General features: G+C 41.4%; 1 protein-coding gene across 3 annotated transcripts; it reads right to left on the bottom strand.

The window, feature by feature from the left end:
* Nucleotides 1-5,219: 5,219 nt before the first annotated feature.
* LOC309585005 (general transcription factor IIH subunit 2) lies at nt 5,220-17,152 on the bottom strand. 3 transcript variants are annotated; one of them, XM_082301420.1, is made up of 15 exons: nt 16,809-17,152; nt 16,639-16,716; nt 15,670-15,706; nt 14,972-15,058; nt 14,108-14,158; nt 13,654-13,708; nt 12,513-12,618; nt 11,461-11,551; nt 11,210-11,297; nt 10,542-10,649; nt 9,317-9,380; nt 8,337-8,440; nt 6,375-6,477; nt 6,044-6,083; nt 5,220-5,625 (listed from the first exon to the last, which is right to left on the bottom strand). In XM_082301420.1, the coding sequence occupies exons 1-15, from the start codon at nt 16,862-16,864 to the stop codon at nt 5,506-5,508; spliced, it is 1,188 nt and encodes a 395-aa protein (XP_082157546.1). In that variant the 5' UTR covers nt 16,865-17,152; the 3' UTR covers nt 5,220-5,505. The 3 variants fall into 3 exon arrangements, with proteins under 3 accessions (XP_082157546.1, XP_082157548.1, XP_082157547.1); XM_082301422.1 differs by lacking the exon at nt 6,044-6,083; XM_082301421.1 differs by lacking the exon at nt 10,542-10,649.
* Between the last annotated feature and the right edge of the window lie 1,579 nt (nt 17,153-18,731).

The raw sequence follows: 18,731 nt of genomic DNA, 5'->3' as shown, positions 1-18,731 counted from the left end.
GTGGTCAATTAATCACACAACCCTGCTGTTGCAGTGGGGATACTGCAACATGCATATATCAAACCAGGAGTCCCGTGGAAAGGAAATATATATGGACAGACAGATTCTTGATAGATGTTTCAGAGATGTTTATTTCTCCAGCCGCATGGCCGGAGCTCTGCCCAGGAACTGTTCCAGTCACCGGACCAAGGGTCCTTCTGCCCGCGCAGGGAACACAAACCAACCCATGGGAACGAGGCTGAGCAGGGGCAGGGAAACCCCGTGTCTGTGCCCTCAGGGCCCCTCTGCCAGGGCTACATGGCAGGGGAGGGACCCCAACACCTCACCCGTTTTATTTTAATAAAAGGAGAATGAAAACAACTGGATAAACATAACAAGAACAGTTTCAAGACAAAACAAGACACCCTCCTGAGTCTTTAAATGTCCAAACAGATTCTGTGGAACATCTTAGGGCTGACAGAAGGGAGACAGAACTCTCTGAGCATGCTTTGTGGGGAAACTGAGGCAGGAGAGGGTTTAACTCCTTCCCTCCCCCTTTTCATCCCCCACTCGGCATTGGAAAGGGATTTTTGGGGAAACAATTGGCAAAAGCATGGTTTTGTGAGGGAAACCATGAATGAAAAAATGGATTAGGAATACACGGGGGGTAATAGGACATAGGGTAAAAGGGAAAGGTGGGATTAGGAAAGGGAGACTGTAGGGGGGGCTTACAATGGAGATATTGTCTAACATGACTACGATTTTTTGCATATATACTGCCTTTTACAGGAACACCATCAGGCCCAGTGACCTGCGATGCTTGTAACCCTTTTCTCCCTAGCACAATTTTGAATTCCACCACCTCTCCATCTCCCAAGCTTGGGATGCATTTTTCAGGGTTATTCTTTTTAATAGCAGTTCTATGCACGAATATGTCTTGCTGGTTGTCACACCTTGTTATAAAACCATAATTTTGCTTAACATTATACCATTTTACTATCCCTAAGATCTTAGTTACTATGATCTTTTCCTTTTTCCGAGTGGCTGCTGTTTTCTGTCTCGCTGCGTCTTTGCTCTCTCTTTCGGTCGCTCCCGTGTTGGAATTGTCGGAGCTGCTGGTGCCTGCGCGCTCTTCCCGGGGTCACGTTCGGGGCTGCGCGGGCCGGGCCGCGCCGCTCAGTTCTCCGTGCGTCGCCTCCTCTGGTCGCAGCTTCGCTGCCGCTGCCAGGCGCTGTACCCACGTCTCGGCCGGGCCCCCGAGCAACGACCCCCCCGTGCCCTGCTCCAGCGCGCGTCTCGGCTGGGCGCGGCTCCGTTCCACCGCCATCGCCGCCAGCCGCTGCCCGCACGCCGCCCCTCTCGGCCGGGCGTTCCCGGGGCTCGCTCCACCACGCTCTGCACGGGGCCATGAGGGCACCGCCGGGTCCCGCCGCTCCCGCCGCGCCTCGCTCTGCTGCCGACACTGTGGCTCGCGTGGCTCCGCCCGCACGCGGGAACTGCCTCGCTGCTGCTCGCAGAGCGCTCGGTGCACGTGGCCTGGGCCGCACGGTCCCTGCGCCAGGCTTCCCTTCGCCAGGACACAGCTGACATTGCTCAACAGTCTCGGTAACTAAATAATATTCACGAAAATATTCTTCCATCGGCATATATTTTGACTCCAATATTAACTGTGTCCAAACGGTTTTCCAAAAGCCCTTCGTAAGAACTAAATCCCAAGAAACATAGAAAAAGTTCTTAAACAACCATGCCAGGAAGTGTTTCAGTTCTTTTTGAGCTTGAATTAAGCTAAAATTTACAAATCGTTGTTCAAGAATCATTTTAAGTTTAAGATAAATGTCCATATGCGGCTCTGAGAGCCAAGAGTCTTCCCACGGTTCCTCCATAGTTTAGATATGGAATAGCAAAGCAAAACCAAGAAGAGGAATCCAAAGTTCCCAGGGTTTACTCACACAAATCAGTCGCTTAGGGATCGGGGATCGTTCTGCTCACAAATCTCCACCATTATGTTGCAGTGGGGATACTGCAACATGCATATATCAAACCAGGAGTCCCATGGAAAGGAAATATATATGGACAGACAGATTCTTGGTAGATGTTTCAGAGATGTTTATTTCTCCAGCCGCATGGCCGGAGCTCTGCCCAGGAACTGTTCCAGTCACCGGACCGAGGGTCCTTCTGCCCGCGCAGGGGAACACAAACCAACCCATGGGGAATGAGACTGACCAGGGGCAGGGAGACCCCGTGTCTCCTCCCCAGGGCCCCTCTCCCAGGGCTCCATGGCAGGGGAGGGACCCCAACACCCTACCACTTCTGCCCCATCAGGGGAAGGATTCCTCACACTTTTCCCCTACTCCAGTGAGAAGTCACAGGAAGCTGTGACCCGTCTGGAGAGATGGTCCTGTGAGGAGCTGTCTTCCCGGGACCCTGTGTCTTCCCTCAGCCGTAGCTGGAGTGCCCTTGCAGAGAAGCTATCAGCTCTTCAGTGATTCTCAGCTTGTGATTTCAGCTCTTGCTCTGCAGGGCAATCTCCAGGCCAGACCAAGAGGAGAGAGACGAGAGACCCGTGTAGCAGTTCCGCACGGGGCAGCTTTATTAGTCTGTGCCCCGCAAAGGGGAGGCAAGGGACGAGCTCTCTCTGGTCTCATAGGGGCAGAAGGCTGGACCTTATAGGGATACAGTGGGTGGGTGTCAGAGGGTAAAAGCCAATGGGTTAAAAGATCTGCATAGGGTCTCCTAGAGGATTCTGGGTCTGTCTTCTCACCGTAACTGAAAGGTGGTTGTCTTTCCCAGGGAGTTCTGCTGGGAGGTATGCAATCTCCTTATCTCAGCAGACCTCCCTCCAGGGCAGAGGCTGGGCACACCCCACACTCCAGCATGGGGTCCCTAGCATAGGAGACAGTCCTCCATTAACTTCTCCAATGTGGGTCCATCCCAAGGATGGCAGTTCTTAAAGAGCTGCTCCGGAGTGGGTCCTGTCCACAGGGTGCAGTCCTTCAGGATCAGGCTGCTCCAGCATGAGCTCCCCACAGGGTTACAAGTGCTGCCAGCACACCAGCTCAGAATGGACTCCTCTCTCCGTGGGGCCACAGGGCCTGCTGCAGTGTGGACTTTCCACAGGGTCACAGCCTCCTTCAGGCATCCACCTGTTCCAATGTGGGGTCCTCTTTTACTCGTATTTTAATGATTATATTTTCAGCATTTCCACTCCTGGAAATTAGCTATGAGTGTTATTACAGATGGCAACTTTTAGTCCTACAAAGAAAATGTAAACTGGAAGGAAAGCAAGGGCACTTGCCTTTCTGAAATCCAATCCCTTCCACATGGCAGCACTCTATAGTCTCAAACTTCTTGCCACTGTTGCGTCCTCAACCCCACCACTGGGTGTTTTGGTCTTTTTCTCCCTTCCTTCAGCACTTTAAGTCTGGAACCTTTTATGCAACATCTTCAAGAACTACAAGATTTCTCACAGGCCTCCTAATAACCTCACTGATTGACTATCTTGTGGCACATGTAGTAAATAAGGAAATAAACAAGAAGTAAGAAGTTCGAGCTTCCCACAAGCAAGGGAGAGCTAGTGAATCCCGTCAAAGAGAACAGGTGGAAGAAAAACTTCCTCCAAGCTGCTTTAAATACACAGGACACAGATTAAAGTCTTTATACACCAGAGAAATAGTAGTGATTTTTCAGGAGCTAGTTTGAACTGTTCTTCCAATGAGAAGGGTAGGAAAGTACAAACTGAATTATTGCTGTGACCACAAGCTGATAATGGAGTATATGGCTGCAACTTCTACACAGTTTTTACTTCCAGAAATAGAGGCTGTGTAGGAGTATGTTATTTTGGTATCTAGCAAGAGAAGAAGGAGGATTTGAAGTGTTCTGACAACCCCCTTTTTCTCCCATTAGAAAATACTGACTGCAAAGATGAAAATGTTACCAGAAAACACTATCTCAAGAGGCTGTCATCAGCATCAGAATATCTAAGAGCCAGATGCTTAGTGCATTAGTTTGGCTTGGAATGGCCTGCTAGACCACAACACTCTATGTCCTTTTCAGCTAGTTTTTAGGACACCCTTACAGTAATAGGCACTGCAACCAGCTGACAGCACAAAGGATTTATAGGGATTGTTTGACTTGGCACAAAACGAGACGCAGATGCTCAACATTGTCGTTTTTCTGCCAACACAAGAGAATGACTGCACTCTGTCCAGCCTGGGGGCACAAACAGTAGAAAAAGCACAGAAAGAGCTACACTAACAATTGAATGAAAACTGCCTGTAAGAACTGGTAAGTAGCATGTATTGTTTATACGTGGTGAGCATGAAAAATGGAACAAATGTAAGAGGAGGGGTTTGGGTTTTTTGCTTGTTTCTGTGTTAAGATTCAGTTGTTATATTGTCATTTCTAATCTGACAAAAAACAAAGCTCAAAAATTAAGTCATATACACCCAGAGCGACTCAGTCACTGATGTATTTACAATCATCACAAGGTGACTCTAGAAAACCCAATGTTATGTACTGCTTCAGACACTGCACCTGTAACCTCCTCTTACTGAGGTGTACATTACAATTCTCACAGGTTCAAGCTGCAAACACACTTTGAACAGACACTGAAAAATGGCAGTCTTGCATTTGTCTCAACTTCTATTCTTCGAATTTCAGGTAAGGATAGACACTTCCCCTTCTGCAGCCACCGTACTGTCTGTTGCTCTAAGGGTTTAACCAAGGGGAGAAGATGATGTGCAGTTCTGTTAATTCAATGCTGCCTAAGAACCAAACAGCAGCTTTTTGTCTTCAACACTAAGTCCATCAAACAATAGTGTGTACTAACTCAGGTCTTGCCCTTTTGCAAGTCCATTGCCTTTCAGCAACCTTACCCTCCTGTAAGAAATTGAAACTTCAACCAGGCAGCTGCAGATACAGCAGTAATAGAATTCAGTTAGCTTTGAGTTGCACCATTAAAACCTAAAATGTGTTTTCAGCACATTTGTAACAGCTGTATTTGAGCTGCCTTACTGAACGCCAAGGTGAATACCCATAGTACTTGAAATTAATACATGAAATGTCCAATTAATTGCTCAAAAACATCTTTGCTAAATTCTTAGAAAAGAGTATTTTGATCTACAGAAATCCACCATCCAGCAAAACCAAAAGTTTGTAACAACAGATGTGTAAAATGTATTTTCAGGGCTTCTTGTTGAACAAATAATGAAACCAAGACAAAACATCACATTATCATAAAAACCAGTTTTATCACTTTCACATTTACAAATATACACGTTATTATAGTAACAGCTGGAAAAAGCTGTAGGTCTTTAGACAAGAACAAAGAAAATAGATACAGATAATTCAAGTATATATTAACAGTAATAAAATCATTAAAACATTAAAGTTTGCACCTACTCCACTGTTCATCCTGCTGTAATCATCTTCTTGTTCAGAGATTGTTAGTTAAAGTGATGGCTGAATAAACAAATTAGATTCATGCAAGAATGACAAAGATACAGCAATTTTTAAAAAGAGATGAGATCATACAGATACAGGAGCAGGGTGCTCGTGAATACAGCCAGGACAGCAGTGCAGCGAATCATGAACAAACAGATCGCACTCCACACAAAATGCATTCTGACACACTTTGCATATGTACACCTGTGTAGGAAGGATAGAAAGGCAAGTCAAATTAGCAAAAATTATCATCATCATAACACTACAGTAGGGCAACAGTTATGTCATCAAGAGAATGTAAATAGACTATACTGCTAGCATCACAGAAACTCAGTGGAATTAAAGCTTCTGACAGCAAGTATATCCACAGGGTTGAGCTCAGGTCACTGTAGATGCTTCCAAATGGCTCAGAGTGGAAGCTTTTTTATGCAGCTCACTAGGAAATTCCTTCCCACACTTCTACAGACTTTGAAGTCTAGAAAGCGTGACTGTTTAACACAGAACTCTACCATGACATTAACTTCCACAAATATTTTTCTGGTCTTTAGGAGACAACGCTAAAGGATCATCTCTGTTTCTCACACCCCTCAATACACATTACAATGCCATTCAACATACTTACATTTTGATCTTTTATTTCTCCCTGGCAGCCTTGACAATACCTAAAAGCAAAATTGTATATTTTAACTGGAAAAAAGAGTCAAGACTGTGTAAATCAGTGTTTAAAAAAGATCTCATACACAGTAACAATTTCTGGCAATTATTTCAGCTATTCAACTGAACTCACAGATCATGGAAACTACAAGTATTTCTTAGTGCTAGAGGTGCCCCACACCACCCAAACACTCAGGAACTCCAGTAGCAAGGAAGCTGTTACCAGCTATTCTTATTTTTGTGACAAAAAAATTACAGGATCCACAAGTACACTCATTATCACAATATGATTTGCATACCGTTCCCCCTTGTATTCTTCCAGTGGAACTTCCTGAAAGGCATCTAAAGGAAACAAGTGATGGTAAGACCGAGCCAGGTGAGGTGCAGACACTAATGTAAGACCTGCAAATAAAGAGACACCAAAATTGTTACAAGGGAGGATTTACTGAAAAACTTTTCTGTATCAAATAAAGTAAAAAGGAAAAATAATATTTTTAATTACTCAGTGGTTGAGAGCTTCTAAGAATTCTAAAAAATAAAATTATTTGTTCCATTAGCCAAACCTGTAATCCTGTCCAGTTTTAAATCCAAATATAAAGAACAAGCAAATTGCTCACATTTCTACTGAAAAAGTTTAACTCGGACTTTGGAAATACATTTACAACACACAGTGGTGAAGTTAGGAAGCTCCTTTTGGCAATGACAGTTCTGCTATATCACACCACCAGTTACAATGATGCCCCATTACAAACCTCTACTACAGCCTGCTACACAACGGCCAAAACCATGTCATAGCCCCATTTCAGCTAACACAGGTCTGCTGGTTTTTAAACAGTTAATTTTTGTCACACTAACTAGCATGTGGCTGTGCTTTGGATCTATGCTGAAAACAGGATTGATAAGGCAGGAATATTTTCTTTAGTGCTGAACAGTGCTTACACACAATCAAGGCCCCTTCTGTTTCTTACTCCACCAGTGAGTAGGCTTGGGGGTGGACAAGGCATTGGGAGGGGATACAGTCAGGATCACTGTCAACAATACACCAACAGAACAAAGGGATATCCCACACCATATGGCATCATGCTCAGCCTATAAAGCTGGGTGGAGAAGGTGGAAATGGGAGAATGTTCAGGGTGATGGCATTTACTTTCTCAAGTAACTTCTACTTGTGATGGAGTCCTCCTTTCTGGGCGATTCTGCTGATGGGAAGTGGTGAATGAATTACTTACTTTGCTTGGCTTGCGTGCACAGCTTTTGCTGTAACTATTAAATTGCCTTTAACGTCACCCATGAGTTTCCTCACTTTCACACTTCTGATTCTCTCCCCCATCTCACCAGTGGGGAGTGTGTGGGTGTCTGGGGCTGACTCACCAGCTGGGGTTAGACCATGAGAACGAGTTAGCTGGGGCATGGATTGGCACAAACATCTCCATCACTCACTCACATGCAGTGTAATTGTCCAAACTGTTGTTCTGCTGATCACTGCAGCTGTGGAGAACCCACTGCAGATACATAGGGTATCTCCAGTTTACACTATTCCCTTGCTGGAATGGAACTCCTGCTGGTAGGAAGAACTTAAACTAGGCTAAAGTGACCCAAAACTATAATTATTTCATCCTCTTTCCAAATACATGCATCCTGGTAATACCTATCATGTTTTAGTCATATGCCTGTAGAAGCTAGGAGAACAGCACCCCCCCCAATATTGATACTATAAACCATGCTAATCCTTTCTCCCACCCTCACTAAGAGCAATGGGCGAAGGCATCGTTTTGGTTGCACAGTCCATTAACATTTGCAAGGCTTCTGTTTACAACTTTACAACCTGTCATGTGTCACTATGCAGCCTGCCCTTGGGTACAACTTGGAAATCTCTCATCCACGTACTCCTGGAGGTGAGAGTACTTCTGTCCTCTTACTCCAAAGCACTCTATTTCCATGGCCTTGCACTGAGGAGTCTGAAATATGGGTGTGTCTAGTTAAACGAGGATTCTTGAGAAGTTACCACTCCCGCGTGCATCACCCCTCTTCCCCACTTTGCCATAGGTATATTCTTTATCCCAAGGAATATGATACAGCTTTACTGTTACAGGTATAGTCCTGAGAGACACTTGGATGAAGTTGACATCCCAGGTCACAAAAACGCAGGACCCTTAAAGCAGAGCTGGCTTTTAATTACTAAGTATAGCTGAATTTTTCTACCCCTTAATTCTCTTACCACAAACTCCTGATTCATCTGCTCACCTTTTCTTGCTACTTACCACAGATTTTGCATTCCACAGGAAGCTCACAGTATTTGGCTCTGCACTGAGGACAAAAATATCCACCCAGTGTGAGACCTGGGTCACTGTTATTTTCCAATTGCCTACAGTAGAAAGAAACAATTCAGTACTTAAGAGATAATACCATGCTACCACGTAACTGCAAATCGTGTTATTTACACAACATGTAATTTTAAAAGTTTCACTAGATTGCATACAACAGTTTAATGTGCAAGTGTCAGAAAACAATTGATACGGTGAGGTACCAGTAACCATATTTTCCCACAGGAACAGAACAAAGACCAAGTATTTCCATATAAAGGAGCCAATCTTTAAAAATAAAAATATGAACAATAACTGCATGGTTGTTTCTTTTTAGACACAAAAATATTCTGTATTGACTTTAAAATGCAAGTAGTACTTATTCTTTCAAATAGCACGTGCTGTTAGACACTGTTTCCTTCTGAAATTCAGACTCCCCTACCACCCTGGCAAACAATTATTTTTTTCATTGAGAAGTGCACTGGTACAGTCATCAAATGAGGCCTCTATTTCAAACTTCCCTTTAAAGTCATGTTAAGAAATACATAAAAAGTACTTTATTCAGATAACATCCTTCCATCTTCAAAATTATCTTTTGTAATGATAATAATAATTAAATAATTAAATCAAGAATTGCAAGTAAAATTGGCAGTAATTACTTTTATACCTTGTACCACCTCTGTGTCCCAATCACTGTGTAACAGAACTAAGTACCAGTTACTACCTTCAAAAAGCTTAAATGCAAATTTTAAAACACATATTTAACAGAGGTAACTATGGCCACATATTGGAGCTACCAATGGAAATAAAATTTCTACTGAGAAGTCTTTTTTTCATATTATTTTGCAATACTTTCACTGTCAAGCAGATTTTCTAAATATTGAATAATTAATATTGAATTCTTATCAGCTCATTGAATTCTAATCAATGTTACTTACGCCATGCTAAAGGAGGGCTTTGCATCTTGATCAGATAGAGAAGCAATAGTATGCTGAGGAAAACCTGAAAAGAAAAACATCCCATATTAACAATTTTAAACATGCAAGTAAAGTGTCAGCTTCTCACTTCAATGAGGAAGTTCAAAAATTATTCTAGACATTCAGGCCTATCTCTTTCCCATTTGTTATTGGAGGAGAACCGATACACTCTTGCTAGGTACCAAATTCTTTACCTACATCCGCACCTCCCTGACTTTACTTTACCCCCAGCTGAAAAAATGTCTTTGTCATAGACTTTGTGTTAACTGAAGCACACTGGAACCCCATTTTTGAAGAACAGTTAAAAAGAAGATTACGTGCAATGGTAGGAAAGCAGAATGAGCAGCATACAACTATCCACTTAAACTAGTTTAAACTTAAAATAGTTTCTAATTAAGGGGGCAATATTTTTATATGCATCCATCAAGCTTATATTCACCTTCCAAGTGCAGTACATGACAGATGAAACTACAGGACTTTTTGGAGACTGATACCTGTCTTTCTACCATTTATTTTTTACAGATCATGAGAGGTGAGAAGTTGTTTTTCCAACTGCTGCTCAGGCTTTACCTATGAGAAGTAAACCTCTTCAGTATCTATATCTAGCCATAAAAATAAACACATTCTTATCTATGAAAAGGGTGGATGAAAGTGAGAACTCAATGCTCCACCTCCTCCTACCCTGGTTTAACTCCAAGCTTAAATTTATTAAGAAACACATCAGGAAAAGAAAAGGTACCTAATCTACTTGTTGAAAGAACACTACAGTAGTGCTCCTAATAAATGTCTACTACCTCTGGCTCTTAAAATCAATTAATACTTGTAACAGTTGCCTTCTTCAGGGAAAAAAGCAGAGGGGGAAACAAAATAGCTTTTCATAGTTCATTTCTAAATATTAAATTTATAACAATTATTGTGCAGTCAGTATTGTTCCACTTTATTGTTTCCAACTTCTGTTCAGTAATTTGTCTCACTTAATAAGGTTTATTTAATAGCTGACTACTTTGCAGGAACAACATCATGAAAACTGATACTTATTTAGCAAAATAAAAGTTAAAATAAAAAAAAAATCCACAATGTCTTTATTACGCTTCTTACTACTTGTATAGCTTTAACAGAGGAGAGGCAAATAAAGGAAAAGACAAAGCAAATCTTGTGCTAGGAATTTGACAAAACCATATCCTACCCATTCGAATAAGGGAGCACTCAGAACTTGAACTGGCAGGTGGAGGACTAACATGGTGCATCAGCAGTTCCTTATAATGACTTTCGTCTAAAATAACGTGGTATGTTCCTGTCACAAATGAAGAAATGCCTTACTGTCAGGTTATGAGCAAAAAACAGTACAAACATATACTCCAAATGACAGAAAACAACTTAGGTAGAAAACACAATTTATCCAATCCTGTTCCTAAAAAGCAGCCCTATTAATGCTACTGAAAACAGCAAGTTTTAAAATTAGGAATAAGAGAATGTTAAATTAGATATGAAGGCACAAAGCTTTTTCTCCAACTTTACAGTGTAGTACTCACAGTGTAAGAGTTACCACTGCAGCAATTGATACTAGCATGTTACATTGATAAAGTTCCACATCACATAGTTTTATATGTAGAACACAAGGTTTGAAAATACATGTATTTCTTCTCTCTAGAGCTGTAGCTACCAGCTGATAATAATTTCACTTACTACTGTGTATTTTGTAGATTTAGGAAACCCTTTAATTTTCTGCCAGCACAATGTAAAATACTCATCCTTAAATATCAAAATGCAGTAATGAATATATAACAAATTACTTACTTAACTTTGGTTAAAAATCTGTGTTAGTAATATAACTACTGAACTTCAGATACATACCACCAGTTTCTCGGGCGAGTACTGTACAAACTCGAACTTCAGCACTTAGGCCGATGACAGATACTCTGATCTTTACTGCTTTTAAACACTTCAAACAGAGAAAAAAACATACTCAAGTTCATGTGCAGAACAAGAAATAGTAAAAAGGTTTAAAGTCTTAAATGAAGATTAACTGGTGATGACACTGCAATGCCTGTTTTTCCTCCGGTAGCTTGAATGTTCAATGCAGTAGTCAAACTTCAATTCTGTACCTTAATTAGATCATAGATGTTGGCTGGATCACATGTTGTCAGACTGCTGAGGACTACCAAAACCTCTCTGCTTGTATGTCCTGGCATGTGCCTAAGGAAAGCACACAATTAATTTACTTCTGCACACTTAGCTATTTGTATGATAACATTTCCAAGGACCTTAATGTATCAAAGTCAGAAGATGACATGATATTAAGTCCTCTAGAAACTGTGACAAGATCCTTGTCTGAGCACCAGATTTTCACCTTCTGAAAGCCAAACCTTTCCAGTACCTAAAATACAGTATTTAATTGTTTGCTGTAATGAATCCTTTGTACCTTACCCATACTCACAGGCAAAATTCACTTCAAACTAGAAACACTGTAGTAAGTCTTCCTGACTTCTTGAAAACCTCTAATCAGTTTTTAAATGTAAATCCATTACTTTTAATTACCTCTAGTTCTCAGTTGAAAACTCTCTTCCAGCTAGTAATTAAAATAGCTTTTCATAACACTGATTATTAGTTTTGTTCTGTCAGTGTTTTTAGCTGTAATTCTTTATTCAGTCTTCCATGAACTGGGGTACATCTCAACACCACACATAGCAGACAACTGTTCTGAATCTATCCTACCTGAAAATTATCTTTCTAAATTTCTAGAAATTGATCTTTCTATGCCAAAACTCTCACAAGATTATTGTGACACAATGCTGTTTCTTTTCCTGTTCTCTTACATTATTAACCCCTAACTCTGTCCTCTCTCATACCTTAGCCTTTCAGTACAAAACAACTGCAGTGTCTTTCATCACAATATCTACATACCATCAACTTGGTTTTTAAATTTCTTTTCTCTAAGAAGCACACCACTAAATACAAGCATCTAGTGGTAGAAAATAAACTTGTGCACTACTAGAGTATTTAACTTAATGATTTGTATTGTAAGAGGACATTAAGTCACCTTTTAAAGACTCAAGTCAGCATTATACAAGATGCTACTTAGAAAAAAATTCTATCCCTGCCTCTCAAAAAAGTCACAATCATGAAGAAAACAAAAAAACTCCATGTATATACTAACTTTAAAGTCTGCATAGCCAGACTTAGGGAATTATATAGAGAAGGCTCTCCACTGCAGTTCATATCCACTGCTTTCTTCAGAGCAGTTACATGCTTTTTTGAGTTTCCTGTAAGTGAAAAAAATACAATCAATTTAAGTGATAGAACAAGTTAAAGAACTGAAATATTAAAACTGCATATGTAATAAAGTGTACTTGTATAACAACAGCTTTCGAAGTGTATCAGGGTCCCTCCCCCCCGCCATGTAGCCCTGGGAGAGGGGCCCTGGGGGGGAGGCACGGGGTTTCCCTGCTCTGCTCAGCCTTGTTTCCCATCGGTTGTTTTGTGTTTCCCTACGCGGGCAAGGACCCTCGGATCCCATGATTGCCGCAGTTCCTCGGCAGAGCCCCGGCCATGTGGCTGGAGAAATAAACATCTAGCAAAAATCGGTCCATATATATTTCTTTTCCACGGCCTCCTTGTTTGATACATCGTGTTGCAGTGTCCCCGCTGTAACTGAAGTGGGGCTGGTCTGTATTTTTCCTTAGAAATTGGTATCTTGATCAGAACGCAGAAAACAGACATTTATTCTATAGGCACTCAGTTGGCTAGGAAGTTTAGCAGCCAAAAAGAATAAGATCACTGTAGGGTATCTTTAAGCCCTCAACATGAGTGTGACTTGTGTCACAAACAGAAAAAGAGTTTTATTTCCTCTGTTATCCTCAAAGTATGGTTGAAAGACTGATTGATCCCCAATTGCCTCAATGAAGCCTGCTGAAGGCAAAGAGATTGGCGTAACAGCAGGCAGGAACCAAACAGACCTTGACTTCTTAGCATCTGATCAAATCTCACAAAACACACATATATTGTAACACACAAAATTAACAAACAGGGTAGAAAATTAAATATAGGGGAAACAGAATATATCTGAGTTGCATTCTTGTCAAGACTTGATCACAAACAAGCACACAATGACAATTCTGGATCAAAACACATCAGAATAAAGACTATGGTTTCGGACAACTTGCAATAATTTATCTTTTAAATTAAAATGAGTTATGATAACATAACTTCATTTTCAGCAGTGTATCAGGTAGAACTTGTAAAATCAATGAAAAGGATAAAAACATCTTAAATTTAAGAAAAAAATACGACCTCCCTACCTGAGAGTTCTGTCATTTTTTCCGCTCTTTTACTCTTGGTTACAATTAAGCCAATCTGAAAAAGGGGAAGAAAAAAAGACAAAACTTTTCTTAGGAAGTTTTAAAATGAGTTTATTTAGAATTTTACTATACTTTTTTTACTTCTTTATGGACCAGAACTATTTAACCATACAAGTCTATACAAGTTTTACTTTAAGTGTAAAAACAGCAGCACAACATGATGCATCAGTTAACAAACACTCCTGTATTTTCATTACTACTGTTAAAACGTACAAAAAGGAATATTCTAAAATTCTAAATGCCTGGCAGAAACAGGCAGAAACAAGAATTTCAATAGACTGATGAATAAGGGATGGGAAGGTACACATAAATTGAAAACATTTTACTAGGTTATAACCAAAACTACCTTTTAAAATAGTTTTCTGTTATTTGTTTCTTGCATGGTTGTACATACCTGACTAATAGGATTCTGGTCAAAGTACTCTTCAACAAAATATTCCAGTAACTATAAAGAAAAGTTAAGACAGTTAAAAACTAATTATACTTTTATTCCACATGCATTAAGTAGGTGATACTTGCAAAACATCTAGTATCACTAAAAAAAACAAAAGTTGGGTAACACAAACAGGTGGCCTGAGCCTTTCCTTTTCATCCTTCTTTCACCCTATCCCTCCTCCTTCATCCCATGTACCAATGCAGTGTAGACTTTAGAAACTACTCCCCCCTTATTTTATTCACTCCCTGTGTTCAAGTTCTAGATTCCTGCCAGTTCAAATGGAGGTTTACAATACACCAAAAAAGCACTGATCTGTACAAAACCATCAAAATCCAGGATTTCATGCTTTAGTACTGTTGGAGAAGACCATATAGAACGTGATGTACATAGTTCAAGTCCTCCACGATCTACAACAGCAATCCAGTTCAACTCCCATCTAGCATCCTTTCAAATAAGAATTCATTAAAAAAACCCAACTGTAAGAAAAAGATATAAACCAATTCTAGATGCGTAATTAAAACATGTCATCCCCTCACTATAGGCAATTTCCACAGTTTCCAAATGTGTCTTCCCATAATATGCCCTCACAAAGTGTTTTTACTGTTCAGAAGTGCGTGTGCAGGGCAAAATAAAGCCACACAGATTTTACTACTCAAAAAACAGGAAAGCGACAGACTAGCATCAGAAGCAAGGAGAAAAATGTAGGGATGAGAGATGAGGCTATGCACATACAGGAGATTGCAATTCTTTTAAATGCAAAATGCAACGAGCTCACAGAGAAAAGGTGGCTTAGTAAGAAAAAACTTTTGAGTGCATGAATACCTTCAGAGTGCAAGTAAGTCTGTTCGGTTTTAAGTCTTGGTCCTCCATTGTTCTTGATCCATCAACAACCACATAAAGGTGACGCATCTGCATTTCCACCATATGTGAAAATCACTCACAGAATACATTCATTGAAATGAATTCATTATTCCATTTACTTTAAAAAACCACTACTTCCTCCCTCCAACAGGGAAAGTTCAGTATACTGAGTGGTGCAATTAACATCAACTGAAAAGTAACGCATTTTTCCACTTTTCTCTTAAAATGACAAAAGCCCCCTCTTGAAAAACACACACTGTTATTCTCCTCTCGTGACTAGCTACAAAACATGCATAGTTTGAACATTCATGTCTTCATCTGAAGAACTCAGCATTGTACAGAGCAATGTGGTTATTTACAACCCATTTCCATTATGCTCATTTTTCACACAAAGAGAAGTGGACAAGTCTGAGTGCATGTGATCTGACTGCTGCTGCCAAACACACCCTGTGTGTCAAACCTCCAACCCTAAATAGCCATGCTTCAGATCCACACTGCTAACGAACAAAGAATGTTCAAAAAGAAATAAAAATGGTGGAAACCACAAAGTTTGGTATGAAGTTTGTTAGGCCACCAGAACTGTATTTCAGATCCAGATGACCACCTCTAGCCAAGCAGTTTTGGACTAAGGACAGAAGAGGCTCAAGATATTAACATACCATTCCAAGACGAACTTGTCCATGGTGTTCAAAGAGTCTAACAAAACACAGAAGAATTTAAGTCAAATTCAAAAGAGTGAACAGCCCCTAAAAAAGAAGTCCAGAACAAATCCAATACTAGACTTCTGGCAAATACGTAGCAGTAACAAAATGCAGACTTACTCAAACTGAAAAACCCCACAACTCAATCGCAGATTTCACACCTCTCAGAAAACAAGTAAGAACTATTTCTTCCTACCAGGTTTAATGAAACTTTAAAATTTTATCCAAATTTGACAAATCCAGTTTTAACATAACTTGAAATAAAGCAAAACTTAGGGGTTTTTTCTAGCAATTTTTCTGAAATGTGAAACAGAAATCTGTAACCATGATACCAAAAGCCAGCTTCTGTTGTGATAGGATGAGGGACAATGGTTTAACTAAAAGAGGATCGATTTGGATTAGAGATAAACGTGTTTTTACCATGAGGGTGGTGAGGCACTGGAACAGGTTGCCCTGAGCTGTGGATGCCCCATCCCCGGGAGAGTTCAAGGCCAGGTTGGATGGAGCTCTGACCAACCTGGTCTAGTGGAAGGTGTCCCTGCTCATGGCACGCTGGACCAAGATGATCTTTAAGGTCCCTTCCAACCCAAACTATCCTGTGATTTCTGATTTGTATATGAAAAAAAAAAATGCTGGAAGATTTCTCTAACCTACGCAGTTTGCAACTGCAGTGCTCTGCACTGTTTCATCAGACCTGTAGCTTGCATACACACGGGATACCTAGCTTGTATACATTCAGTGTTTAGAGATAATTTTTTACCATTTTATCTGGCATGCACCTGCCCCTCTGAAGGAGAAAGTACATAAACACATCCTGCAGGCATGCCTTATGCTTAACTCATCCCAGACGACCCAGTTTGAGGATGATCAAGCCCGTAGAACCGACCAGGTCAGTACTGTTAGCAGACTCGTGGCCATACCAAATACCTTTTCCTCTTTGCCTTGAAGAGAATGTCCTCGATGGTTGCTTTCAACGACCCGGATTCATCTTCTTTAAGAATTTCCCTACGCAAAACAGACTGTTACAGCGGGCAAAGGAGATATTTCTCCTCGTCTTTCGCCAGAAAGAAGAGAAAGGTGAACGGGGAAGAACATACCATGTTCTTTCGTAGCCTCCCTCCCAGCGCTTGGTCCGCTCGGGTTCGTCATCCATCTCCGCGGGCGCTGAGGGCGGCTGAGGGGGCGCAGAGGGAGCTAAGAGGGGTTGTGGGGGGCTGAGGGGAGATGCGGGGCGCTAAGGGAATATGAGGGGAGCTCAGCGGAGATGAGAGGGTTCAGGGGTGAAGGGGGGGACTGGGGGAAGAAGACGGGGGTGAGAGGGGGTCTGAGGGGAGCCGAGGGACACTGAGGGGGGCGAGAAGGGCCGGGGAGAATTAAGGACAGCCCAGGGGGGCTAAGGAGAGCCGCAGGACACTGAGAGGAGCCCCGGCCCGCGCCCGCCGCTAAGCCCTGCCGCCCCGGACACGTCGGCGCCCGCCCTCTTCCGCCTCGGTGCGCCGCCAAATCGTCCCGGCCGCCGCCAGGACCGCGGAGCGACCGTTCCGGGAACGTTCCGCTGTGTTTTCCACAACATCGTCGGAATACTTCAAGTACGGTCATGGAGAGGACGATGCGTGGGGAAGACGCCGCACGGAGACATCGCCGGTGCGGACGCGGAGCCCACGGTGGCGTCGCTCTGAGGTGGTCCCTCGCTCGTGTCTCCAGGCACAGCCCCCAGGGTCATGGCACTGTCTGGCACTTCCGCAGTTAACTGAAGCAATTTCAGTAATTAATAGAGGAACGCAGGAGCCTGGAAAAAACACTGGATTTTAACACATAATTATGCTCATAGGCCGGTTAATGAAGGCAGCCATCTATCACCCTGACAGCAAAAGCAAGAAGTTTCAGGTATTTTGATGTTATGTTATTATGATTTGCATCTACCTAAAATAATTGAGTATTCATCTCATGTCACCAAGTTTCCATTTCATAAGCACCTTAGATCAGAGCTAACTGCCGATTGCTCTGCAGAGCAATTAAAACTTTACTGGGTACAGTGGAAGCGTGCCAAGACTGGGCTTCACCTCCTGAATTACAGGAAAGTTACTGAGCATCCGTTTCTAAGGAGTCGCACTCTGCATCCAAGTAAGACAATAAATGAGGAAGAAAACATGTAAACAGTAGTAACAATTCTTGAACCAGGAGTGCGGAAAAACTAACCACTCTACCCTTCAGCTTGTTGCATTTATCAGGAGCAATGTATAATTATAATGGAAAGAGAGGAGAAATTAATTAGCTTTCAGTTAAACCATACCTGCAAAAAATCAATTTTTTTTTTTTTTGAAGGAAAGCAGTCTCAAGACAGGAAAACAGGAATCCTTTGAAAAGTCAGGATTTGCTTCCTGGAACTGATATAGTTGTAGTTTGATCAACTCCTACTAGAACGTACACCATCTTCTCTTTAGAAGGAAAAGGTCCAATCTATAAAACACTGAAATGAAAAATGGCTGCAAGCTGATGGTTTTAATACAAGAAGTGAGAAATGAGACTTCTTTTAGAACAAGAGTATTTTTATTGTCAGGGCCTACAATTTCAGTGCTGGATTGGAATACAGGATATACAGTAATTTTGTAAAACTTGATTGTACAAGTGCTTGATATCCCACCACAATTTTGAAATTAATAAATTACATACTGGATACCTTCTTTCACAATTTCTAAACAATTAAGTTTTTCATTGCTATGAGTATTTGTACTCAATATGCTGTCATGAAAGCTAGTCAGACTGTTGTGCAAGACAAACTTTTGGGTACATTTTTAGGCACCACTTTATCTGGCCTGAAAAAATGTACGGTTTAGTAAAAAGTATGCCAATCTTGCCAGAGTTGTTTTGATCGAGGATACCCAACTGCTTACAAAGACAAGAAGAAACAAAAATCCAGTTTAGAAACTATTATATTTGTAGAAACGCTAAAAATCTTCAGCATCTTGCTTTGCAGATCTATGGGGCCAGGCAAGCATTTTCTAACAGGAAGACTGAAG

This window comes from Coloeus monedula, assembly GCF_965178545.1.
Source record: "Coloeus monedula genome assembly, chromosome: Z".
NCBI lineage: Eukaryota > Metazoa > Chordata > Aves > Passeriformes > Corvidae > Coloeus > Coloeus monedula.
This window is presented reverse-complemented; position numbering and strand designations above follow the sequence as displayed.

What these genes read in the sequence shown, in the direction of transcription:
- LOC309585005 (XM_082301420.1), bottom strand. Translation starts at nt 16,864, where the DNA reads ATGGATGACGAACCCGAGCGGACCAAGCGCTGGGAGGGAGGCTACGAA. An exon ending in GGAGGCTACGAAAGAACATG is followed by an intron (nt 16,717 to 16,808) that starts GTATGTTCTTCC and finishes TGTTTTGCGTAG; the next exon opens with GGAAATTCTTAAAGAAGATG. An exon ending in GACAAGTTCGTCTTGGAATG is followed by an intron (nt 15,059 to 15,669) that starts GTATGTTAATAT and finishes GTGGAAATGCAG; the next exon opens with ATGCGTCACCTTTATGTGGT.